The 27750-nt window shown below is 43.0% G+C and overlaps 1 protein-coding gene across 8 annotated transcripts in view; it reads right to left on the bottom strand.

Moving 5' to 3' along the window:
• Positions 1-27750, bottom strand: part of ASH1L (ASH1 like histone lysine methyltransferase) — a 194086-nt gene that overhangs the window by 77760 nt on the left and 88576 nt on the right. For 6 of the 8 annotated variants that reach the window (XM_027048252.2, XM_027048255.2, XM_027048256.2 and 3 more), the window contains exons 5-6: positions 25690-26434; positions 14663-14842 (exon numbers count right to left, since the gene is read on the bottom strand). In XM_027048252.2, coding sequence (XP_026904053.1) covers positions 14663-14842; positions 25690-26434 — 925 coding nt within the window. The remainder of the gene's footprint in view (positions 1-14662; positions 14843-25689; positions 26435-27750) is intronic. The other 2 variants (XM_053208764.1, XM_027048257.2) reach the window with 1 other exon arrangement.

A 27750-nucleotide genomic window follows, 5' to 3' on the forward strand; every position in this document is an offset into this window, starting at 1 on the left:
ACTCACTTTCAAAATGTTCACCAGACCCCGTATCCCCCTAAAAGTGTAGGGTATGTGTGTTTGTACGCAGAGAGAGATAAAGCAAATGTTGCCAAATATTGATAAATTTGAGTTAGGGTATACAGGTGATCATTTACCATAGGATTGAATATTTTCAAAATTAACCATTATGGGGGGAAAAGCAGACTAGGGAAGGTAGTGTCACTGCATACAAGGTTTACTTCTCTAGGTCTTAGGGAGGTGGATTAGATCCTTTCTAAGATACATTCAAATTGGAAAATGCTAATATTCTGTTCTTCTGGAAAAAGAGGACTACAAATGTATGAAAAAGTATTGAAAAAAGTATTAGCAGTATTTCACTTCCCAAAATCCTAGTTACAATGTTACTATTACTACAGCAATGATGATGATATCATTCATAATTTCTATACTTTGACACGTTAATTCTCATCACAAAATTATATTTTCCTATCTATTTCTTGAATTCTTATAACATAGTTTGAGATGCATAACTTTGTGGGGGAGGGTGAAGAAATCAATCAATCAATCTCTCAATCGATTTATTTTAGCAATTTTCCTCTTTTTAAAAAAAAAATTTTTTTAACGTTTATTTATTTTTGAGACAGAGAGAGACAGAGCATGAACGGGGGAGGGTCAGAGAGAGAGAGGGAGACACAGAATCCGAAGCAGGCTCCAGGCTCCAAGCGGTCGGCACAGAGCCCGACGCGGGGCTCGAACCCACGGACCGCGAGATCACGACCTGAGCCGGAGTCGGACGCTCAACCGACTGAGCCCCCCAGGCGCCCCGGCAATTTTCATCTTTAAATAGACCCTCAGTTCGTCCTTATATTAATCTTGGGAAAACAACAGATAGCATTATATCTAAGGATCCTAACACTTTGAAATTCAGTCTTCTTTATTTTCTAATAACTAAATCTTCTTGTGGAGAAATGTCCTGTCCCTGCTGCAGTGCTGTTCTGTGAAGCGCCTAGAACAAAGTTCGGACAACTTTACAGTATGGAATAAGTTTTCATGAAATTGGCTTTCTAAAATTTATGGACTAAACCTTTCTTTTTTAACGACTATTTTGTTTTCCCTTTTGGGGATAGTTAAGCACTGGTTAAAAACTCAACTAGGATATAAAGAGGTATTTCACAGGCTCTTGATAAGTTCCTTCATGTTTTACCACGTCCCACTCGGAAATTCCCTCTAGGAGGATATACGAATATTACTTCCATCAATTCCAATCTAAAAAAGCATGGCTTCTGAGTTAGGCTGTGTCACTTTCCAGTCTAAATAACAGATTAGAGGGATATTTCACAAGTTAAGATAATGACTCTTCCTGCAAAGTTGAAATAAACGTTAAAAAAAGTAGTTATTAAAAAAATTGTGGTAGGGGCGCCTGGGTGGCTCAGTCGGCTAAGCGTCCGACTTCGGCTCGGGTCATGATCTCACAGTTCGTGGGTTCGAGCCCCGCATCGGGCTCTGTGCTGACCGCTCAGAGTCTGGAGCCTGTTTCAGATTCAGTGTCTCCCTCTCTCTCTGACCCTCCCCCGTTCACGCTCTATCCTCTCTGTCTCAAAAATAAATAAACGTTAAAAAAAATTAAAAAAAAAATTGTGGTAAAACATAGGACATAAAATTTACCATTTAAGTAATTTTTAGGTATGCAGTTCATTGTGCAGATTGTTGTATAACCTCACTGTCATCCATCTAGACGACACATTTCATCATCTCGCAAAACTAGAATTCTGTACCCCGTACACGCTCACTGCTACCAGCCCCTGGCACCCACCATTCTCTTCCGTCTTTAAGAATCTGACTACAGAGGCGTGCAATCAAACAGTATTTGTCTTTTTGTGGCTGGCTTACTTCACTTAGCATAATGTTTTCAAGGTTCATCCACACTGTAGGTGTCCAAATTTTCTTCCTTTTTAAGGCTAAATAATATTCCATTGTGTGCACAGAATATAATTTTCAAAAGTGTCTTGGACCTTGTTATGTATTCAAGTATACTAAATCTTATTATGCAAAACTAACTAAATAAATCTCGTTATGCGTTAAGCCCACCAGGCCTATATTAAGACAGTCAACTCAAAAACAAGTGTTAGTGAACTCACTTTCTGACCACTAGAGGGAGCTAGAGAAACACAGCTGCGGCCTACTGCATGCAGGCTGCACACGCATGTTTCCCAGCCATGAAAATGGAGTGGAGCTTCTACAAAAAATAGAACAGAACGTCAGTGTAATTACAGACCTGCTCCTAACCCGTCTCTGTTCCTAAGTGGAAAACGGCTTTATTTTTTTTTTTTTAATTTTTTTTTTTTTAACGTTTTTTAAATTTATTTTTGGGACAGAGAGAGACAGAGCATGAACGGGGGAGGGGCAGAGAGAGAGGGAGACACAGAATCGGAAACAGGCTCCAGGCTCTGAGCCATCAGCCCAGAGCCTGACGCGGGGCTCGAACTCCCGGACCGCGAGATCGTGACCTGGCTGAAGTCGGACCCTTAACCGACTGCGCCACCCAGGCGCCCCTGAAAACGGCTTTAAAAAATCATGATTTATAATTCCCGCAAACAGATGCAGCGATGGCCCGACGGCTCTCCTCCACATTAGAAGCCAAACCACATGTGGAGAGTTCTGTAATCATCTCTGTTAATGCAATCTTATTTACTTCTTTTATAAAAACCAGGAACTTCTGGATGTGGCTGTTGGGAACAAGTACCATTTATTATTAAGAAAAAATGATTTTTTCGAGCGCCTGGGTGACTTGGTTGATTGAACATGTGACTCTTGGTTTCGGCTCAGGTCATGATCTCACAGTATGTGGGACCGAGCCCCAAGTTAGGCGCTGCGCTGACAGTGCAGAAGCCTGCCTAGGATTCTCTCTCTCCCTCCGCCCCTCCCCGCTTCTCATGCACGCTCTCTCTCCCTCTCTCAAAATAAATAAATAAACCTTTTAAAAAATGATTTTTATTCTTTACTGCTGGGAAAGAAAGAAGCAAAGGTCTGTTAAACCTTAATCATGATGAAAGACTACAGAGAAAAGAGACTGGATTCAGAAGACAAGTGCATAAAAAGTACTTATAAATGTATGTTTGGAGACACACGATGAATAAAGATGTTATTTTTTAAAATGTTTCTTTCTTTAAAAATTTATTATTTATTTATTTATTTTGAGAGACAGAGAGACAGACAGAGAGAGAGCAAGCAGGGAAGGGGCAGAGAGAAAGGGAGACAATTGGAAGCAAGCTCCAGGCTCTGGGTTCTCAGGACAGAGCCTGACATGGAGCTCGAACTCACAGACCGCCAGATCATGACCTGAGCTGTAGTCGGCTGCCCAACCGACTGAGCCACCCAGGCGCCCCTTAAATGTTTATTTTTTGAGAGAGAGAGAGAGAGAGAGAGAGCGCACGCGCGCGCGCGCGAGCGGGGGAGGGGCAGAGAGAGGGGGCGACACAGAATCCGAAGCAGGCTCTAGGCTCTGAGCTGTCAGCACAGAGCCTGATGAGGGGCTCGAACTCACAGACCGCGAGATCATAACCTGAACTGAAGCTGGACGCCCAACTGACTGAGCCACCCACGCGCACCAATGAAGATGTAATATGTTGGGAATGCAAGTTGGTGCAGCCACTCTGGAAAACAGGATGGAGGTTCCTCAAAAAACTCAAAAACAGAACTACCCTACGACCCAGCAACTGCACTACTAGCCATTTCTCCACGGGATACAGGTGGGCTGTTTCGTAGGGACACACGCACCCCCACGTTTACAGCAGCGCTGTCGACAACAGCCAAAGGATGGAAAGAGCCCAATGTCCCTCGATGGATGAGTGGATAAAGAAGATGTGGTCTATATATACAAGGGAGTATTACTCGGCAATCAAAAAGAACGAAATCTTGCCATCTGCAGCTACGTGGATGGAACTGGAGGGTATGATGCTAAGTGAAATTAGTCAGAGAAAGACAAAAATCCTATGATTTCACTCACATGAGGACTTTAAGAGACAAAACAGATGAACATAAGGGAAGGGAAAAAAAATAATATAAAAACAGGAAGGGGGACAAAACAGAAGAGACTCATAAATATGGAGAACAAACTGAGGGTTACGGGAGGGGTTGTGGGAGGGGGGAGGGCTAAATGGGCTTAGTGAGGGGCACTAAGGAATCTACTCCTGAAATCGTTTTTATTTATTAAAAAATTTTTTTAAAATGTTTATTTTTGAGAGAGAGAGAGAGAGAGAGAAAGAGAGAGCGAGCATGAGTAGGGGAGGGGCAGAGACACAGAATCTGAAGCAGGCTCCAGGCTCTGAGCTGTCAGCACAGAGCCTGACGCGGGGCTTGCACTCACAGACCGTGAGATCATGATCTGAGCCGAAGTCGGACACCTCAACCGACTGAGCCACCCAGGCACCCCTCCTGAAATCACTGTTGCACTATATACTAACTAATTTGGATGTAAATTAAAGAAAATAAAATTTAAAAAAAAGGTGTAATATGTAACACCAATAACATAAAAGGGGTATGTGGAGCTTTATAGGAGTACAGTTTTGGGGACGTCTGGCTGGCTCAGTTGGTGGAACTTCCAACTCATGACCTCAGGATCATGAGTTCAAGACCCACAGTGGGAGTAGAGCTTATTTACAAAAAAAAGAAAAAGTAAAGTTTTTGTATGTAATTGAAATTAACTTGGCATCAACTCAAATTACACAGTTACATCTTTGGGAAGTTATATGTAATCTCCATGGTAACAACAGAGAAAATAGCTATAGAATTCACCCAAAAGGGGATGAAGGGAATCAAAACATGTCACTACAAAAAGATCAACGAAGCACAAAAGAAGACAGTAATGGAGGGCATGAGGGATAAAAAGCCGTGAGACATGGAAACAACACAAGGGGAAGTAGAAGCCCTTCCTTATTGGTAATTATTTTAAACGTAAGTGGATGAAACTCTCCAAACAAAAGGCAGAGAGAAACAAAATGGATACAAAACATGATTCAACGATGTACTATCTCCAAGAGACTGCCCTTAGATCCAAGGACACAAATGGGCTGAAAAGTAAAAGGATGGAAAAAAGGTAAGACATTGCATGTAAACAGTAACCAAGAAAGAGCAGAATGACAACCCCACTATCAGACAAAAGAGACTTCAAGTCAAAACTCTTACGAGAGACACAGAAGAACATGAAATACTGACAAGAGTGTATTCACATAGAAGCCATAATCATTAGAAACGTATATTCACCAAACATCAAAGGACCCAAAATATGTGAAGGAAACCTTCATAAGAATGAAGGGAGAAACAGCCGTATAGGAACAGTGGGAGACTTCAACCAATTTCAATAATGCTTAGAACAACCACACGGGTCAGTGTGGATTTGAACATTATAAACCAAATAGACCTCACAGAAATATAAGGAACACTCCACCCAACAACAGAAGATTATAGGGTTTTCTCAACCGCGCACAGAAGACTCTACAGGAAGGGTCATATGTTAGGCATAGATTTTAAAAGACTGAAATCATACCGAGTATTTTTTTCTGATCAGGAAAACTGGAAAAACCACAAATGTGTGGAAATCAAACAACATACCCTTAACCGATAGCTCAAATAAGAAATCACAAGGGAAAGTGGAAACTATCTTCAAATCAATGAGAATGTAAACACAAAAAACCCCCAAACTTATCTGATGCAGTAAAAACAGTACTTAGAAGGAAATTTACAGGTAAAAACACAAACATTCAAATAAAAGAAAGATCTCAAGTCAATAACTTCCTGATGAACAGTCAGTGGCACAGCCATTACGGAAAAGTTTGGTGGTTCGTTAAAAAGCTAAACAAAGCTTCTTCTAGTCCCATGGATAACGTATACGCTTAGGATCAAAGGCAGGGACCTGACCACATAAACGTACGCCAGTGTTCACAGGGAATCATTCACGACAGCCAGAAGGCAGAAACAACCCAAACGTTCATCCATAGATGAGTAAGTAAACACAACGTGGCACACCCTACACAATGGAATATTATATGGCCACAAAAAGGACCAACATTCTGCCACATGCTAAAACATACATGAACAGTGAAGGCATTATGCTAAATTCAATAATCCAGACCAAAGGAAGCACAAATGTCATACGATTCCACTTTCATGGGGCAGCAAGTGTAGGCAAATTCATAGAAACTGAAAGCACATCAGACACTACTAGAGGCTGGGGTGTGTGTGGGGAGTTATTGCTTAATGGTTACAGAGTTTCTGTTTGGAGCAAGGGAACATTTTGGAAACAGACAGTGGTAATGACTACACCACACTGTGAATGCGATTAATGATGCTGAGTCGCACACTTAAAAATGAGGAAAATGGTAAATTCTGCCATACGTACTTTACCGCAATAAAAATTAATTTTATTCTAATAATAAAATATAAATCATACAAATGAAAATAAAATTCAGATCATATAAGCATTTACACTTGCATGTACAATTAATGTAATATACCCAAAACTGTTGACTTCTACACTCAAAACTGGTTAACTATACGGTATATGAATTACATCTCAATTTTTTTTATTAGGTTTTTTTTTTTTAATGTTTGTTTATTTTTCAGGGACAGAGGGACAGAGCACAAGTGGGACAGGGGCAGAGAGAGAAGGAGACACAGAATATGAAACAGGCGCCGGGCTCCGGGCTGTCAGCACAGAACTCAACGTGGAGCTCGAACTCATGAACCGTGAGGTCATGATCTGCGCTGAAGTTGGACACTCAACCGACTGAGCCCCCCAGGCTCCCCTACATCTCGATAAAACTGTTGAGCAAAAGAAAGAGGACAGGAAACAAGCCCTGGGGACGTGAGACGCTGCAGACACAAGCCAGGTTCACTGCGTGTCTACTGTGCACTATTATTCCCTTTACACGTGTCACTTCACTTGGGTAGCGGGGGAGGAGCCGCTGGAATTCACACTTCAGAGAGAAGACACTCAGTTTGGGAAAATGAAGAAGTGCTCGAGGTGGACAGTGGTGGCGGTCGCACAAGGTGATGTGTTTGATGCCACCGAACGAACGGTGCACTTAAAGTTATTAAAATGGTTACTTTTATGTCATGTATATTTAAGTGCAATCAGTAAATCAACTGAAACCATTAAAACACAAGGGAGCCAGAGCCGGGGGGCGGGGGGCCAGGGGGCTCAGATAAACGACCAACTCTCTCAGGTCATGATTATCAAGGGTTCATGGGCTCCAGCTGCGAGTTGGGCTCTGCGATGACTGCACAGAGCCTGCTTGGGATTGATTCTCTCTCCCCCCTCTCTCTGCCTCTCCCCTGCCTGCACGGGCATGTGCTCTCTCACTCTCTCAAAATAAATCAGCTTAAAAAAACCCTTAAAATACGAAGTTAATCTTGTTTTTAACACTTTACTTGGGACATCAGCCTTGCAATGAATTTTTGGGTTTGATGCCAAAAGCAAAGGCGAAAAAAGCAAAAATGAACGGAGGGACTGCATCCAACTAAAGGTCTTCTGTACAACAAAGAAAATCATCAACCAAATGAAAAGGCAACCTACTGAATGGGAGAAAATAGTGGTAAGTCATGCATCCGTTAATAGGTTAATATTCAAAAAATATAAAGAACTCCTACAACTCAGTAGTAAAAGAACAAACAATCTGATTAAAAAATGGGCACAGGGTCTGAACTGAATAGGCATTTTCCCAACGACACATACACAGAAGGCTGACAGGTACATGAAAAGATGCTCAATCTCACTAGCCATCAGGGAGATGGACGTAGAAAACCACAACACTTCACACCTGTCAGAATGGTTGTTACCAAAAAGGTAAGAAATAGTAAGTGTCTCCTACTTACTAACAGGGATGAGGAGAAAAGGGAGCCCACATGCACTATGGGTGGCAATGTAAGTTGGTGCGGCCACTGTGGAAAAGAGCATGAAGGTGCCTCTCAAAATTAAAAATAGACATACCCTAAGACCCTGCAATTCCACTTCTGAGTACGTATCCAAAGAAACCGAAAACATCACCTGGACAAGATACCTGCAACCCCATGCTCCCTGCAGCATTATTTACGAGATATGAAAACAACCTTCATGTCTGCCGGCAGATGAATGGATGGAGATGTGGTGTACAAACATAACAGAACATGATTCAGCCATAAAAATGAATGAAATCTTGAAATCTGCAACAACATGGATGGACTGCGAGGGCATCATGCTAAGGGAAGGAAGCCAAACACAGAAAGAGAAATACCGTATGATTTCGATTACATGTGGAATCTAAAAAACAACAAAAACCCCAAAACTCAAAAAACAAAATACCAAGCTCACAGAGAGAACATGTTGGTGTTGTCAGAAGCGGGGGGATTTCAGGGGACTGGGATGGGTGAAAGGAGTCAAAAGGTGAAAGCTTCCGGTCACTAAATAAATAAGCCATGGGACGTAATGTCCCACACAGCATGGCAACTGTAGTTAATAATGCTGTAGTGCATACTGGGAAGTTGACAGGAAAATAGATCTCAAAAGTTCTCATGGCAGGGGCACCTGGCTGGCTCAGTCAGTGGAGTGTGCCACCCTTGATCTCAGGGCTGTGAGTTCGAGCCCCATGCTGGCTGTAGAGATTACTGACAAATAAAATCTTAAAAAAAAAAAAAAAAGTTCTCATGGCAAGAAAAAAATTTTATCACTATGTATGCTAACAGGTGTTCACTAGACTTATTGTGATCATGTCATATACGAATATTAAATCATTATATGGCACACCTGAAATTAATATAATGTGGGATGTACATTACAGCTCAATAAAGATAAAATAATTAAAAAAACCACACCTTTACTTGGGTTACTTTCACTTTCTTAGCGACTAAAATAAAAAACCATATAAATTGAATTTTCAACTTGCTTCGTCTAAAAGTGATCTGTGTGACTGGACCTTTCACCAGCTCAGTATTTCCATCTATATACAAACTATATGGTTCAACAGCTTCATTTAATACACAAATTTCATTTCTATGATTCTAGAGAGAAAAAGTAATTTGCCCAAAATGACAGTGAAGCCCAAAGGCCCCCATCAAGGTGCTGTTAGTTTCTCTGCACTCTGCTGTCTCACCAGAGTATCCTCTAAGCCTGGGGACGCCTGGGGGCCTCAGTCAGTTCAGCGTCCAAGTCTTGATTTCAGCTCTGGTCATGACCTCCCAGTTCAGTTCATGGGTTTGGTTCAGTGCAGTCCAGACTGGACTCCGCGCTCACAGTATGGAGCCTGCTTGGGATTCTCTCTCTGCTTCTCTCTCTGTCCCTCCCCCGACTTACACTTTCTCTCTCAAGATGAATAAGTAAACTTAAAAAAAATACACACACACACACACACACACACACACACACACACACACACACCCCCTAAGTCTTAAATTCAATCTCCAAGGTACTTGACAGACACCTTATATTACATATTCCGTTAAATTCCTTTTAGATAAAATAAAATCTAAATTCCAAAGTAACACAGCATTGTCCTAACTTCAAAAAGTGCGGACAAATATAAAATAAGACATGTGAACCCCATAAACTAGAGGGTTCAGTAGATACAATAACGCTCACTCTCCCCACATATCCACATGTAACCCCCAGAAACCGGGAATATGCAGAAGGAATTAAGGTTTCTAATCTGTTGATTTAGAGACAGGGATAGTAGTCTGGATAATCCAGGTGAGCCCAATATAATCACAAGGGTCCTTATAAATGGAAGAGGAAGTTAAAGGCACAAGTCAGTGAAAACAGAACCAAGCTTGAAGTGACAAAATGTGAGTCCTCAACCTGTCATTGAGGGTTTGAAGACAGAAGGAACCCCATCCACGACATGCAGGGTAGCCTCTAGAAGCTGGAGAGGCAAGGAAGAGCCTCCAGAAGGAATACGGCAAGAAAAACCTTGCCAACACCTTGATTTTATTTTGCCTGCACAGATTCACTTGACCTTCTGACCTCAGGAACTGTAAGACCATACATCTGTGTTGCTTCAAGCAACTTGAGTGACCTGGTAGAGAGGGCAGAGAAAACCGATGTACAGGCTAACCTCCATGAGCAGTGTGTTGGCTGTATCACGAGACATTTTTTGGTACCTATAGAAAGGAACATTAATAATGGAGGTTTTCTTAAACCAAGGAGTACTGTCTGTACGACTTTTTTTTCTGGTATTGTAGCTAATGACATTATCATCCACCCAGGAATACAAAACAAAACACGGGGATCTTCACTGACTCTCATCCTGTCCTTTACACTCTTCACGCCAGACCATCTGATCAATCTTTAATCCTTTTCAACTGTAACAATGACATTTTCTTTCTTTTTTAAATGTTTACTTATTTTTGAGAGAGACCGAATGCAAGTTGGGGAAGGGTAGGGAGAGAGGGAGACACAGAATCCGAAGCAGGCTCCAGGCTCTGAGCTGTCAGCACTGGGCCCGACGCGGGGCTTGAACCCATGAACCGCGACGAGATCATGACCTGAGCAGAAACCAAGAGTGAGACGCTAAACCGACTGAGCCACCCAGGCACCCCCTGCGTCTTAAAAATTTGTTTTAACTTTTAATTCCAGTAGAGTTAACATACAGTGGACTATGAGTTTCAGGTGTACCTGGCAGTGATTCAGCACCTCCGCGCATCACCCGGTTAGGGGTAGGTGCACTCCTTCATCCCTGTCACCTGTTTCGCCCACACCTGTGCCCCCTCCTTCTAGCGACCACCTATGTGTTCTCTAGAGTGAGGAGACCGTTTCTTGGTGTGACTCTTTTGTTTTCTCTGTTTGTTTTGTTTCTTAAATTCCACATAGGAGGGAAGTCATATCCCCTCATAACTTTTTAAAGCCTATAATGATTTATATACAAGAGTCACTTTGCAATTTCTTTGTACCCTTCTGTGGCCCCAGAAACAACCTGGCAGAAAATGGAAGATTTTCTGGGCAGCAGTGAAACCATTCTGTGTGATATTACAAAGGTGGACACATGTCGTTAGACATTTATGAAAACCCACACAACGTACAACACCAAGAGAGAACCCTCACGTCAGCTGTGACTTTGGGCGATAAGGATGTGTCAGTAGAAGTTGACTGATTATAATAAACGTAACACTGCGCTGCAGGATGTTGATGGTAGGAGAGGCTGCGTGAGCAGGGGTGTATGCAAACTCTCTCTCACTGTGTATCAATTTTGTTGTGAACCTAAAACTGCTCTAAAGAATTCTTCCTTAACTAAAAAACAAAACAAAGAAAAAAACCCCACAAATTGCTACCAACAACAACCAGGCAGCCCATAAAAATATACTGGCTTCACAGTTTGGAAGAATGCATACCTGTATCAATCTGATCAATGTTTTAAAAATATCCCAGAAGAGGGCCTGCCTGGGTGGCTCGGTTGGCCAGTGTCCAGCTCTTGGTTTCGGCTCAGGTCATGATCTCATGGTTTGTGAGCTCCAGCCCTGTGCCCATCCAGCTCTGCACTGACAGTGCAGAGCCTGCTTGGGATTCTCTCTCTCCCTCTCTCTGTCCCTCCCCTGCTTGTGTGCTCTCTCTCAAAATAAATAACTTAAAAAAAATACAATATTCCTATAAACCATTTTCTTCCTACTTATTTTTAAAAATTTCACTTATTTATTCATTTATTTTGAGATAGAGAGAATCCCAAGCAGGCTCTGCACTGTCAGCACAGGGCCTGGTGCGGGGCTCGAACTCATGGACTATGAGATGATGACCTGAACTGAAATCTAGAGTCCGATGCTTAGCCGACTGAACCACTCAGGTGCCCCCCCCACCCCCACCTACTTATTTCTAAGAGGTGAGTAGCTAGTTGTAACATAAACAAGGTGATATTTTAGTCCATTCTCCGAGTGAAAGACTTTTGTCTGACCAGAGACATTTTACAACACAGATGTGGCCGAAGATACTGATCTTTTGATTCACAATCTGACTTTATTATTAATCTCCCATTTTTTAGGGATTTAATCCAGAAAAAAACACATTTATAGAAACAAAAGTAAAACTTGAAATTAATTTTTTTTAGCAGAAAACTTGATAAATATATTTGTTTTCTCTGTTCAGCAAAAACACTGCTTAAAATTGTAACTGGAAAAAAAAATGGCTCTTTCCAAAATACATTTCCATTTTCTCACTTGTAGTGACTGAATGCTAGTTATTTTTCAGGCATCATCAACTGGAATATGAACCCTGATTTCCCAGCCTGAAGTGTGGTTCCATGACGATGTTCTGGCCAGGGTCTATGAATGAGGTTTTCGACTCTCCTTTCTCATCAGCCTGAGCTGCTATATATAACACATTACCAGAGACTGGAGGGGGTGGGGGTGCCAGCAACACATTTTTATTTCTCACTCTTCTGGAGGCTGGGATGTCCAAGATCAGGGGTGAGCTCCAGTGAGAACTCTCTCCCTGGCGTGCAGGGCCACCTTCCTGCTACTCTTCATATAGTGGAAGGAGGCCATGTCTCTGTGTTTCTTCTTAGAAGGCCGCTGACCCTACTCACAAAGGGCAACGTCCTCATGACCTAATTACTTCCCAAAGTTCCTGCCTCCAAAGACCATCACACTGGGGACTGGGGATTCAAGTCTGGGTAGGAGTGGGAAGACGTGTCCACTCCATACTGCTTCCTTACAGAGAAGATGGACACTTTTCACTCCCTTTCTTCTTTTCTGCTTTCTACGAGGAAGACCTGATGGCTGAGCTCTAGCTGCTATGTTGGAACAAGAAGAAACCACAGAAACGGAAGCCTAATGCTGAAATGGAGGGACAAAAACAAAGGAGTCTAGATCCGTGAGGAAACTGAAGACACCATATTAACCTTGAAGTTTGTATTTTGTAACATTAAAAAAAAATTTTTTTTAACATTTATTCATTTTTGAGAGAGAGAAACTGAGCACGACCAGGGGAGGGGCAGAGAGACAGGGAGACACAGAATCCGAAGCAGGTTCCAGGCTCCCCAGCTGTCAGCACAGAGCCTGACGCGGGGCTCGAACTCATGAACCGTGAGATCACGACCTGAGCCGAAGTCGGACATTCAACAGACTGAGCCACCCAGGCGCCCCTCGTAACATTTTTTAAGTTAAAGGAAAAGAAATGTGTATCTTCTTAAATTCTGGAGTATTTGAATTTCCTATTATCGGCATCTGCAACGAATAAGCTTAATGAATAAAACATTTTCATGATCCTAGAAGCAAGAATGGGGTACAAAGAGTTTATGTGGAATCTACCTCAGTGGTCAATCAATAGAAAACTTTTCACTGCAAAATAAGGTGCTGTGGCTCACATGCAGACACTTTTAACCTCACTGAGTCGGACATACGTCTAAAATGTAACCTTTCCTTCACACCCTCATGGCCTTTTGACGGACGCCGAGTGTCTGCTGTTGCAGCCCTGTCATACACTGTCTGCTCTGTCACTAGAGTTATCCAAAAACACACACAACACACACACACACACTTTTCCTTTCTTAAAAATATCACGTTGGGGCACCTGGGTGGCTCAGTCGGTTGGGTGATTGATTGGGGGCGCTTGAGATCAGGTCCTGATATCATAGTTCACAGGTTTGAGCCTCATGTCGGGCTCTGTGCTGATGGCATGGAGCCTGCTTGGGATTCTTTCTCTCCCTGCCCCTCCCCCACTGGAGTTCTTTCGTTTTCTTCCCCTCTCTCTCTCTCCCTCTCTAAATAAATAAATAAACTTAAAAAATTCATCATGTTTATACACAATGACACAGTCAGTTGATGTCTCTTTCAGGCTCTACACCTTCTTTTTTTTTCTTTTTTAGAGATTTTATTTTTTAGTAATTTCTACACCCAACATGGGGCTCAAACCCACAACCCCAAGACCAAGAGTCACATGTTCTGCCGACTGAGCTGGCCAGGCACCCTTGGGCTCTACACATTCTTAATTGAGGTGCTTCTTGAGCTGCTCCTCCCGAAGGGATAGGACGTTCCTACAAGGAACGTATTTCACTCCTCCAGCAAAGTGTTTGAAAACACAGAAAACACTCAAACAATGAGGAATGAATGTAAAAAATCAAGATCATTTTAGATACCCACATAGTACCATTTCTCTTATTTTTAAAAAAGAAAAAAAAGATACCGCTAGAAAGGCAGAGAGAAGATGAAGAACAGGGAAGATGCTGAAACTAATATTACACCAAATGTTAAGTAATTAGAATTAAAAAAAATTGAAACAGGGGCGCCTGGGTCAGTCGGTTGAGCGTCCGACTTCGGCTCAGATCATGATCTCACGGTCTGTGAGTGCAAGCCCCGCGTCACGCTCTGTGCTGACAGCTCGGAGCCTGGAGCCTGGAGCCTGGAGCCTGCTTTGGATTCTGTGTCTCCTTCTCTCTCTGCCCTTCCCCTGGTCATGCTCACTCTCTCTCTCAAAAATAAACAAACAGTAAAAAAAAAAAATTTTTTTTTTTTTTTTAATTGAAACAAAACCCACAAGAGCAGGAAGGTAATTAGCCCCGAACAGCACAGCGCAGTGTCACTAGCATAGTGGATGCTGCGGTGTCTGTGATGAGGTCAGTATTTGTGGGCCCTGCACTCATACCGTGTTTTTTGATAGTCAAAGTATCATTTCAAGCACGGAGGAATGGTCTTTAAGACACGCCGGCTGACAGATGCGACTACTTACTCTGCAGTTTTGTAAACGTCAGAATACAGCCCTGCTTTCTGATACTTCTTCTTTGGGGGACGTGGGGCCTTCTTCTCCCTTGGGATGAGAGAAAGCACAGGCTGCAAGCTACCTTCAGGTTCGGGAGGCTTGGCTGGGGTTTCAGGAGGACCGGGAATCTCAACTGTTGTTTCAGTAAAGCTAGAAAGAGAGTTTAAAGGTAATTTTTATTACTGTCTATTCAAAAAACACCACAGCAAGTAAAACATGAGATACAGCACTTCCTCATCTGACTGTGATGGAGTAACAGATGCCACTCTGGTCCTCCAACAGAAACTAGTAGAAATATGGTAAACTACTATAAACCTACAGAAAGTTTAGGGCACCTGGGTGGCTCAGTCGGTTAAAAGTCGGACTTCAGCTCAGGTCGTGATCTCGTGGTTCGTGAGTTCAAGCCCCATGTTGGGCTTTGTGCTGACAGCCCACAGCCTGGAGCCTGCTTCGGATTCTGTGTCTCCCTCTCTCTCTGCCCCTCCCCCCTCGCGCTCTGGCTCTCTCTCTCAAAAATAAATAAACACTGAAACTGGAGAAAGTTTACAAAACAATGATCAGACATTAGACAACACTGTAGGATTGTGATCACCAAGAAAATTGAAAAGAAAGAAAAAAACAGAAATAAGAACTGTGTTCATAGGGAGGATGATGATGGAGGGAGTAGAGCCACGGCAGAGAACAGCCAACAACATAAACCGAAAAGACAGAGAACGCTGAGGGCACTCGGGCTGGTGAGGCAGAGCACTGGTGTGGAGAAAGCCACGGAGGAAAGTTAATTCTAGACTAAAGTCCGGGTGGTACCTACACAGGACGAAATTCTCTAAAGCCAGACAAAGAGCTACCAGAGTGCTGGGACCTGAACAAGTCCAAGAACTCGTACATGATGGTCGCTACTCTGATTCCACTAGGCAGAGTGGAGAGAAACTGCAGGGCATTCCACAGACAATCCAGAGGGTAGTGTCACCCAGTTTCATAGGACTCAACTATCCCTACACCAAAGACTAGCACTAATAAAGCTTAAAAACAGTCTTCCAAAGGATCTAAACTGAACCACAAGTAACTTAACTGCCTACCAAAAAAACCGTGAACATTTGGAAAAGAACAAAAACTAGATACACAATTATGTGACATGTACAAAGTAAAAAAATGCATAATGAAAAACCCCAAAGATTCATGGCCAGATATTTTCCAAATCTGATACAAAGTATAAGCTCAAAGTTCCAAGAAGCTAAACAAGCCATTAACAATATAAACTCCAATACAACAAGGTGTATCACAGTAAACTGCTAAATAAATACCGAAAAGTTTTTAAAAGCCAGAGGAAAAAATAAACAATCTATACAGGAGTACAAAAACAGGAATGAGTATTTCATGTCTGAAACAATTCAAGGCTGAAGGCAATGAGATAACATCTTTAAGTGCTGGAGGAGGAGGAGGAGGAGGAGGAGGAGGAGGAGGAGGAAAAAGCCTGTCCAAGTAGAATTCTAAGTCAATCAAAAACATTTTTTAATGTTTATTTCTGAGAAAAAGGTAGAGAGAGAGAGAGAGAAAAAGGGAGAGAGGGAGAGAGAGAGAGGGGGAGAGAGAGAGAGAGAGAGAGAGAGAGAGAGAGAGAGAGAGAGACTGTGCACACATGAGGGAGAAGCAGAGGAGACAGGGAGAGTCCGAGCAGACTTCGGTGCTGTCAGCACAGACCCTGATGTGGGGCTCGAACCCACAAACCGTGAGATCATGACCTGAGCTGAAGTCAGACGCTTAACTGACCGAGCCACCCAGGCACCCCTATCAAAAACATCTTTAGGGGCGCCTGGGTGGCTCAGCCGATTAAGCGTCCGACTTCAGCTCAGGTCACAATCTCGCGGTTAGTGGGTTCGAGCCCCGCGTCAGGCTCTGTGTTGACAGCTCAGAGCTTAGAACCTGCTTTGGATTCTGTCTCTCTCTGCCCCTCCCCCACTTGCACTCTGTCTCTCTCAAAGAGAAATAAACATTTAAAAAGTTTTTTTTTAATCTTTAAAAATTAAGTTGATTCTAGTTCCAGGCAAAGATGGAATAGATATTGCCACTTATCCTTGCACTAGGTACAAGGAAAAACCCTGGAAAATATATATAAAATAAAAATAAGCAAGCAGATTGGTTAGGGACCTTAAGCCCAAAACAACGACATGGCAGGGAATGGATTTTTCTATTTCCATGAAAAACACATCACTGGGCTATCGCACTGAATTTGTAGATCGCTTTGGGTGGTTCTGATATCTTAACAACATTAAGTCCTCCAGTCCCTGAACGCAGGCTGTCTTTCCATTTATTTATGTCTTCTTTAATTTGACTGAACAATGATTTGTAGTTTTCAATGTACAAGTTTTGCCTTGCTAAGTTTATTCTTTTTTTTTAATAAAAATTTTTTTTCAATGTTTATTTTTGATAAAAAGTATAAGCAAACAGGGGAGGGGCAGAGAGACAGAATCTGAGGCAGGCTCCCAGCTCCACGCTGTCAGCATAGAGCCCGACGCGGGGCTCGAACTCACGGACCACGAGATCATGACCTGAGCCGAGGTCGGACGCTTAACCGACTGAGCCACCTAGGTGTCCTCCCCTCCTTTTTTTTTTTAATTTTCTTTTTTAACTTTCTTCTTTTTTTAAAAAAAAAATTTTTTTTTTCAACGTTTATTTATTTTTGGGACAGAGAGAGACAGAGCATGAACGGGCGAGGGGCAGAGAGAGAGGGAGACACAGAATCGGAAACAGGCTCCAGGTTCCGAGCCATCAGCCCAGAGCCCGACGCGGGGCTCAAACTCACGGACCGCGAGATCGTGACCTGGCTGAAGTCGGACGCTTAACCGACTGCGCCAGCCAGGCGCCCCTTAAGTTTCTTCTTAAGTAAGCTCTACACCCAACATGGGGCTTGAACTCACGACCCCAAGATCGAGTCGCATGGCTCCACCTACCGAGCCCCCCGGGCCCCTTGCTAAGTTTATTCTTAGGTCTGTTCTTTTTGATGCCACTGTAAGTAGAACTGTTTCTGTAATTTCCTTTTTAGAAAATTATCAGTGTATAGAAACGCAACTGATTTTGTGTTTTCAAGTTTGCCGAACTTGTTCAAAAGCTTCTACAGCTGTTTTGTTTGAGATCTTTAAGGGTTCATGTAAGATCACAGCATCTGTGAACACAGCTCATTTTACTGTTTCCTTTACACTTTAGAAGCCTTTCACTCCTTTTTCTTGCCTGACTACATCGGTCAGGAATTTTAATACTAGGCTGAATTAAAGCAGCAAAAGTGGACATTCTTCCTCATTTCTGATATTAGGGGAAAAGTTCTCAATCTCTCACCATGGATCCTGTTAGCTGCAGGGTTTTTTGTATAAGGCCTTTAATGTGTTGATGTAGTTTTCCTGGTCCCAGACTGCTCAGTTTTTATCATAAACGAGTTAGTCTGTGAAATTACGTTTCTACACTTATTGATACGATTGTGTGATTTTTCTTCTTTAGCCTTTTGATGTGATGAGGAACCTTAATATGCTTTTAGATGTTGAACAAGTCTTTTATAACTGGGATAAATCATACTTGGTACTTGGTAACAGGATCAATCGATTTATCTATCTGTCCAGTCAATTAATTTGTTATTTCTCTTTTCACCTGTTCTTGTTTGTTTGGTTGGTTGATTGATTGGTTGCTGTTCTCCTTATCAGGCAAATTCATTTCTCCTTCCGTGCCTCACCTTCTTTTTCTGCAATCAAAAGCAATTTCTGCTTTCCTGTTTATCACCTGCATACAATTCTCCCAGTGCCACGTTTCCCCGAGTGCTGTCCACAGGCTACACATCAGAATTACCATGAGGGCTTATAAGACATGCAAATGCCCATCCACAGATTTTCAAAACTTCTCCTTAGTGAAGTCTGAGTGGACAACGTCCCGCCCTTGCCGGTGTCTATACCAACACTGGGCTCTCTCTCCACAAGTGCATCCATCTCATTCTACTCAGGCTCTGACACCCTAGGCGGGGTTGATGTTCTCTCCACTTTGTCCCAGGCCCCAACTCTTCGCTCCATTAAGTCTCCAACACCCAACTCAGCGTCACCATGGTTTCCATACCCCATGTGGACACCTAGACCTAATGACTTTAAGACTGAATTTTTCAGGGCACCTGGGTGGGCTCAGTCGGTTAAGCATCTGATTCTTGATTTCGACTTAGGTCATGATCTCATGGTTCATGAGGTGGAGCCCCATGTCTGGGTCTGCACTGTCAGGGCAGAGCTTGCCTGGGATTCTCTCTCTGTCCTTCCCCTATTGGCATTCTCTCTCTCAAGATAAATGAACATTAAAAAGAAAAAGAAAAGAAGATTGAAGTTTTCTTTTTAATTTTTTTGTTTATCTTTGAGAGAGAGAGAGAGAGAGAGAGAGAGCGAGCGAGTGACAGCGAGTGCGGGAGAGGGTCAAAGAGAGAGGGAGAGACAGAGAGGGAAACACAGAATCTGAAGCAGGTTCCAGGCTCTGAGCTGTCAGCACAGAGCCTGATGGGGGGCTCAAGCTCATGGACCAAGAGATCATGACCTGAGCTGACGTCAGACACCCAATTGACTGAGCCACCCAGGTGCCCCAAGACTGAATTTTTCAAGAAAAAAAAGAGGAAGAGGTAATGCACATTAAAATATGGTTCATCACAGGGTGCCTGGTGGCTCAGTGGGTTAAGCATCCAACTTTGGCTCAGGTCATGATCTCGCAGTTCATAGGTTTGAGCCCTGTGTCGGGCTCTGCGCTGACAGCTCAGAGCCTGGAGCCTGTTTTGGATTCTGTGTCCCTCTCTCTCCGTCCCTCTCCAGCTCGCACTCTGTGTCTCTCTCTCAAAAATAAACAAACGTTAAAAAAATACATGGTCTCATGATATATCTATCTACATCAATACAGTAATTTGGGGACACCTGGGTGGCTCAGTCAGTTAAGCGTCTGACTTTGGCTCAGGTCATGATCTTGCCATTCCTAACTTTGACCCCAGCGTCAGGCTCTGTGCTGACAGCTTGGAGCGTGGAGCCTGCTTGAGATCCTGTGTCTCCGTCTCTCTCATTCCCTCCCCTGCTTGTGCTCTTTCTCAAAAATAAACATTAAAAAAATTAAATTATTAAAAAAATGCAGTAATTTGTTTAGTTTGTGTGTGTGTTTGCTTTATAAAAGTAGGACCAGCTAGTATGTCATTTTTAGGAACTTGGTTTTTTTTTTTTTTACTTAATGTTTATAAGATTCATCCACTATTATTACATTATCAGCTGTAATTCATGAATCTCTATTACCATATCATTTTCCATTGTGTGGAAAACTGTGTTTATTCCTTTTCATGGTAATGTTGGATATTTCTATTTTCTATATATTATAATGAATCTTGCCACTACCTTTCCGAAAAGTGTTCTGGTCACTGTTGGGAAAGACTTTCTCTAAAGCGTAACTGCTAGATTACATAGGGTTTATTTGTAACACAATTTTCTTGCTGTTTATGTATTCTGGACACCAAAACTGGATACATCACACGTGTTACAAATTTCCCAGTTTGTAGAAAGTCTTCATACATTTGTCATGATGTTTGAAGAATGGAAGTTTAGCTTTAATATAATTGAGTATGTCAGTCTTTTTACCTGTATGGGTACTGCTTTTGAGATCTGGCTTATGAACTCCTTTCTGACAATAAAGTTGTGAAGTTTTTCCATTCCATTATGGATTTAATCAACTGGGAGTTAACTTTTGTATCTGGGATGAGACAGGATCCAATTTCATTCCCGTTAGTATGTAATATCAACTTTTAGGGCACAGTTCATTAAATACTGTTCTCTGTCCCTGTCGATAAGCAGTGTTACGGTTTCATGTAGCAAGGTTGCCTTCTCTTACCGAACCAGTTCCGTACTAGCTTAACGCACCACGGCTTCAAGAAGTCTGGGGACAAATCTTTTAAGTTATTTGGTAATTCCATCCCTTGGAATAGACCCTGGGGAAATTCGTGCCCATATCCACCAGCATTTTTGGGAAATAGTCTCAAAGTCGAAACGACCCAACAGTGAAGCAGAGAACTGAATTCTGTACCGACGACGGAAAGGACTACAGCAACATGCCACAGCACAGATACAGATGTACATGTTGAGCAAAGAAAGGGAAGACACAAAAGTGTATGTCCTGTGCCATTCCATCCAAACGAAGTTCAGTGAGGGTAAACTAAACGACATTGTCTAGGCTTGCAAACTTAAATGGTGTAAAAGAAAAAGGTAAGGAGGTGGTTACATCAGAAGTCAGGAAATTGATTTTGGCTAGTGGTGAAGCAGTTTGTGACTGGGGAGGCACATGGGATACTAGCTAGCAGAGTTCTATACATTCACCCCTTCCATGTCTACATCAGTGTTGGCTTTATGAAAAAAAGATGAACTTATTTCTAATGTTTATGTACTTTCTGTGGTGTATTCCCCTCCCTACTTCCCCCATTATCTCTAAAGAGGTTTTTTTTTTTTTTTTTTTTTTTTAAGTTTGTTTATGTATGTACGTCTGTCTGTCTCCACCCAGTGTGGGGTTTGAGCTCATGACCATGAGATCAAGAGTCACATGATCCTCCGGTTGAGCCAGCCAGGTGCCTCTAAAGAATTTTAAGGAGAATGGAATGATCCTTTTCTTTCAAGTATGGTAGAAGTTTCTGGTCCTGCTGCTTTCTTTGCAGCAAGATTTTAAATTAAAGATTGGATTTATGGAAAAGAAACACTCAGGTTATCTCTTCTTGAGTAGGTTTTCCCTAGGAATACGTACATTTCAACTGAGTTTTCCAATTTGTGGGGCATAACATGCTTATAGTAGTCATTTTTTAATCTCTCATATACAGCTTATCTCCTTTTTAACTTATAATTTTCTTCACTGATCAACTTTACTAGAAGTTTGTATATTTTATTAGTCTTCAAGGAACTAACTTTGGTCTTCAGTGAGTCTCTCTATTGTACCTTAGCTTTATTTTGTTAATTTATGTTTCATTTCCTTCACTTCCCATTTACCTTTTGGGGCTTATTCTCTGGTTTTTCTCATCTCTTAATTGGACTCACGGTTCATAAATTTTCAGCATTTTAGAAAGTAATATAAGTATTAAAGGCTATGAATCCCACTCTAGCCACCTCTTTAGATACATCCCACAAGTTGATATATGTAGCATAGTGTTGATTCAGTTTTAACTATTTGAATTATGATTTTATTTTGTCGTTAAATTTTATTTAATTTATTTTAATTTACATCCAAGTTAGTTAGCATATAGTGCAATGATTTCAGGAGTAGAATCCAGTGCTCAACCCAACAAGTGTCTTCCTTAATGCCCCTTGGCCATTTAGCCCATCCCCCCCCCCCCCACCACCCCTCCAGCAACCCTCAGTTTGTTCTCTGTCTTTAAGAGTCTCTTAGGTTTTGTCCCCTTCCCTGTTTTTATGTTATTTTTGCTTCCCTTCCCTTCCCTTATGTTCATCTGTTTTGTATCTTAAAGTCCTCATATGAGTGAAGTCATGGGATATTTGTCTTTCTCTAATTTCACTTAGCATAATACCCTCTAGTTCCATCCACGTAGGTGCAAATGGCAAGATTTCATTCTGATTGCCGAATAATACTCCACTGTGTGTATGTGTATATATATTCTTTATCCATTCACCTGTCGATGGACATTTGGACTCTTTCCATACTTTGGCTAGTGTGGATAGTACTGCTATAAACATGGGGGTGCATGTGCCCCTCAGAAACAGCACACCTGGGGGCACCTGGGCGGCTCAGTCGGTTAAATGTCCGACTTCGGCTCAGGTCATGATCTCAGGGTTCATGAATTTGAGCCCCTTGTCGAGCTCTGTGCTGACAGCTCAGAGCCTGGAGCCTGCTTTGGATTCTGTGTCTCCCTCTCTCTCTGCCCCTCCCCCACTTGTGCTCTGTCTCTCTCTCTCTCTCTCAAAAATAAATAAAATGTAAAAAAAAAAAACTTAAACCCCCCCCCCCCCAAAACCCAAGAAACAGCACCTATATACCTTGGATAAATACCTAGTAGTGCAATTGCTGGGTCATAGGGTAGTTCTATTTTTAATTTTTTGAGGAACCTCCATACTGTTTTCCAGAGTGGCTGCACCAGTTTGCATTCCCACCAGTAGAGCAAAGGAGAGATGAGTTCATTTTTTACACAGCTTTTAAAATTTGTCCTTTTTCCTTTTAGAACCAGGGTTTGAACCCAGATTCTTCTGATCTAGAACCCAGCTCATAACCATTATACTATTCTTTTCTTAAACTTAAAAAAAATGTCTACTTAGTTTTGAGAGATAGAGCGAGTGAGCAGGGGAAGGGCAGAGAGAAGGAAGACACAGAATCTGAAGCAGGATCCAGGCTCCGAGCTGTCAGCACAGAGCCTGACGTGGGGCCCCAACCCACGAACCCTGAGATCATGACCTGAGCCGAAGTTGGATGCTTAACCGACTGAGTCACCCAGGCGCCCCATAACCATTATTCTTTTGCCATCTGGGTTGTTACTAATCAAATAGTGTCCATACTCTTTAACATGGCATACAAGGCCCTCTGCACGATCTGGCCCCCCACAACCTTTTCTTTAGACTCATTCTCTAAGCTCTGGACCACACTACTAGAATTTGCTCTGTGTTTTGGCCACAAAAGCATTCTTTCACTTCCTTGAACCTGCTCTGCCTTTTCATACTGAGCCCATAATGTGTGCTCTAGCCTCACGCCTTACATAACAGATGAAGTCAATTCTTCAGATTTTAATTAGTAATTACTTCCACAGGGAGGCTAGGTCAATTACCTCAACAATTCGTTCTCATAGCACTAACTCTCCCTACTCATACTTAGGCTGCACAATCCATGAGGACAGGGAGTGTATCTCTATCTGCTTACCACTCTTACCTACCCTCAGCACATGGGGTAAGTAATTTTGCAATAAACACTTACTGAATGAGGAAATGAATAAATTCCTGCTACATACCAAGTACTATAGTAGGTTCTAATCAGAAAAAGGTGAAAAATTGCCACTGCCCCTGGGATCTCATACGTCATGTCCTTTCTTGCACAATCTCCTAAGAGGAGTCCCTCCCAGCATGGGGCTCACACTCACGACCCCCAGGTCAAGAGAGGCATGCTCCCCTGACTGGGCCAGCCAGGCACCGCTACACCGTGTGCTCTTAACGCCCATGCCCACAAAGAGAACAGGATTTGAGAAGAAATGAGGTCATGTGAAGAGAGACACAACTTCTCGACCAGTAAGCTTTCAGTTTCACTGATGTATCTACAAGCTTGTATTACTCATGAAAAAAAAAAATATATATCCTGTATATTCTCTAGGAAAAGAAGTCTTTTTTATAGATGATGCATTAGAGAGATATAAGAAACCTCTATATGGGATTCACCAAGGTAGATGATAGAGAAAAAGACTGATAACTGTCCTACTGCTGTTGGGCAAGAAAATATAAAGAAAACCAAATGATGTCCTACAACAAACATTAAGGGTTATCGTTCTTTTTTTTTTAATTTAAGTAATCTCTACACCCAACATGGGGCTCAAACTCACAACCCCAAGATCAAAAGTCACAGGCTCTTCTGACTGAGCCAGCTAGGCGCCCCAGGGTTATCATTGTGACTGCATGTAATGAAGCACTTAAAAAACAGGTATGGAACACAACACATACTAATGTCCTCTAATATGCAAAAACGTGCAAATTAAAATAAGCAGCAAGTAACATTTAGGAAGTATATTTCACCTGTATCAGATTGAGGAAGGTTTTCTTTCCCTGCCCCCGGATACAGATTTTTTAAAAAGATAATTTCCAGGGTAGATAAGGGTGGGGGGTAAAGAGTACGTGACTATTACCGCATGATGCTAGTCAAAGTATAAACAGACATGGCTTTTAAGACAGCAGTCTGACAATATATGTTAAGAGGCTTAAAATGTATCTAGCACTTTCAATTTGTATTTCTCTGTGAACGAGGGATGCCATTAACTGTGACTGACATGCTACATTTAGTAAAGGAAAAGCCATTTGCAAATGGTGAATATTGTCATTAGCTCATTTAAAAATACCAAATATACCTTCAGGGAATGAATCTGGTTGGATACATAACAAAAGGATTAAATGCTCTTATTTTGGATGACTTTTGGCTCTGTGTTCTATTATCTTTTAGAAAAATGTAAAAATGTAACCAGGACACTATGAAGGAAATAAATCTAACATGCAGAAAAACGTATGCGATGACAGGAAGACAAGGTTAGAGCATACAGGAGATGGTGTGATAGTAAAAATAATTCCAGGCCCACAGCTATATACTGGGTAAAATAGGTAACCTCTCTGGGCCTGGACCTCCTCACCTGTAGAGTGAGGGGATTAGATTGAATTGTTACATTCCCTGTGCTTAATTATTTATAATTTGGGGCAGTTATAATAAGAACCCCCCCTCTTTTTTTAAACCTAACCCTAACTTACTTTTTTAAAGTAAGTGGGGGAGGGGCAGAGAGAGAAGGAAAGAGAGGGACTCCCAAGCAGGTTCTGCACGGAGGCTCAGACTCAGGAAACTTGAGATCGTGACCCAAGTCAAAAATCAAGAGTCGGACGTTGGGGCGCCTGGGTGGCTCAGTCGGTTGAGTGTCTGACTTCGGCTCAGGTCATGATCTCACTGTTTGTGGGTTTGAGCCCCGCGTCGGGCTCTGTGCTGACAGCTCGGAGCCTGGAACCTGTTTCAGATTCTCTGTGTCCCTCTCTCTCTCTGCCCCTCCCCCGCTCATGTTCTGTGTCTGTCTCAGAAATAAAATAAACATAAAAAAAAAAAAAAAGAGAGAGAGAGTCGGACGCTTAATGAACTGAACGACCCAGGCGGCCCTGAAGAGGACCTTTTCAATAAAACAGAGAAGTGCAGGTTTTCTATAACGAAGAGTCACTCAGCTGCGTATGGATAGGTCACATCTGTGACACGTCTGTGTGTCCTCCACCCAGACCAAGTGTGAAAGCAGGAATTACCTTTCAGTGCGCTCTCGTTCTTCCTCTGGGAACGGCTTCTGCTTTTTCTTGGTCTGTTCTTCCAAAAGCCAACTTTTCCTCTTCAACCCCTTCTTCTGTTCTGGACTCAGGTTCACGCTCTGGACAACAGCCTCAATGACATCCGTAACGGTGTCAGGACGGAAGGGCGCCGCTGCTCTCTCCTCGCCTTCGCTCAGCTCGGGGCCGACCAACTGGGCGGCCTGGAAGGCTTGCATCGACACCACGGCCTGGAGGGGGCATTTCCGAGGTCGGCCCGGTCTGCGTTTCACGAAGTTGTTCCCTGTCCTGGCCTGTCTTTGCAGTTTTTTGGCTTTTAGTATTTTGTTGACATGGTCCAGGTTTTTCTTGGTGGCCAGGATTTTGTCGTAATTGCACATTTTCCGAGCTTGGCGCTGCATGGCTTCCACTACGCTCCTCTTGATGTGCGGGGGTGAACGGCTGCTCGGCAACCTCTCGGAGAGGGGTGAGATGCTACCACTACAGGAGTCGCCGGGGACCGCAGGCGCGAGAAGGCTGTCTGGTCTCCCCGGGGCTCGCTCCTTGCCGTGGCCGTGGCCGTGGCCCGGACTGGAGGAAGGCGGCACAGAGGCGGACGTGATCGCGGCCTCGACGCTCTTCGCCAGGGGCGCCTGGTCCTCATGTTGTACCATCCGCTGCAGCAGACCGTCCACGGAGTCGTCCCCAGAAGCGGTCGCTCTGGGACTTCGAGAGGAAACGCCATTCACTAAACGAGGTGACAAATCACACGCAGAAGAAAAACGAACACAGCCGGTCATTTAAACGACTCTTTACAAGGAAGAAAAGGAGCCCTGCTCCATCTGTCCTCACAACGTCACACACCCTAAGACCACGTGCGGTTGTCTCTCCCAGGCAAGTTGGTGGCTTACTCTCCTGGATCAGGCCTATGTGACAGTCATCTCAGGAACTTCAAAACTGGCCTATGCCTCCCTATCACCAGTGAGTTAAAAAGCAACAACAATAACGCTCACTCTCTGAGATGAGGACCAGGAACGAATCGTTTACTTCTTCAGAAATGAAGGTCCGTTTGAGTTAGGAGACTCGACAGTTAAACGCCGGACAAAGACCTTCCACTTAACCCTTGTTACCTTAGTGGCCCAGGGACTTGGTGATCTTTGTCTCCTCAGATACCACTCAGCGCATTTTCGTGACTATGCTGCGTGTGGGAAAGCCTCCCGCTCCTCTGGCCAGCCATGTCAGTTTCACAGTCTTTGTAAACATGGAATTGTAACAGGCCTACTTCCCAAGATGCCTCGTTGTTTCCTACTCATGATCACAGGTAATGCTTCTCCAAAGTTGATGGATGCATATCCTGTCTATCTGAGTTTAAAATGCAGTAGGATTCTAGAGGCTACTGTACAAGCCCCAGGCATTCCAGATTCCAATCAGATTACACTGGACTTTTTCTCCAATTACCAATAACTTCCTTCAAATAATATCCAGTAGTACTGTTTAAATTCAAACTCTCAGTGACATTTTATACCCCTAATTTTTAAAATCCAGCCTCCACTGTTTCTCTGATAACCCACTTTCTCTCCCCATTCCTCAGCTCCATCAGCATCAGCCGTAGGGGCCCCTCAGCCCCAGTACTGCAGTGTTACCTTCTACATTTATTGCCCACGGGGGACACGTTCATTCTCATAGTTTCCACGATCAGAACACACGTGCTAATCTTCGCTTTTATCTGAAGGTCACCAGAATGAGGACTGTCCCCTTCTCACTCTCTGGCCCGAGCGCTTCTCCCCTTGATGCAGGCCTCCCCGCTCCCTTTGACAGTTCATTCAACAGCACGTACATTCTGGTGTCTCCCCAGCCTCTCTTTTCTGAGTAACACCTGTTTTTCTACTTCTCTACTTTTGCATGTTTCATCGATCTCTCGTACTCCTGTTCATTACCTCCTCCCTCAACCTTGTTCCTCCAAAGCGCCAAGCTCAGTGACTGGTAACGTAAAGCCAGCTCTTCAACATTATATACACAGAGCACCAATCACGTGCCAGGGATTTTGTCAGCCAAGCTCAGGCC

Source organism: Acinonyx jubatus, chromosome E4, assembly GCF_027475565.1.
Source record: "Acinonyx jubatus isolate Ajub_Pintada_27869175 chromosome E4, VMU_Ajub_asm_v1.0, whole genome shotgun sequence".
In the NCBI taxonomy this organism is placed as follows: domain Eukaryota; kingdom Metazoa; phylum Chordata; class Mammalia; order Carnivora; family Felidae; genus Acinonyx; species Acinonyx jubatus.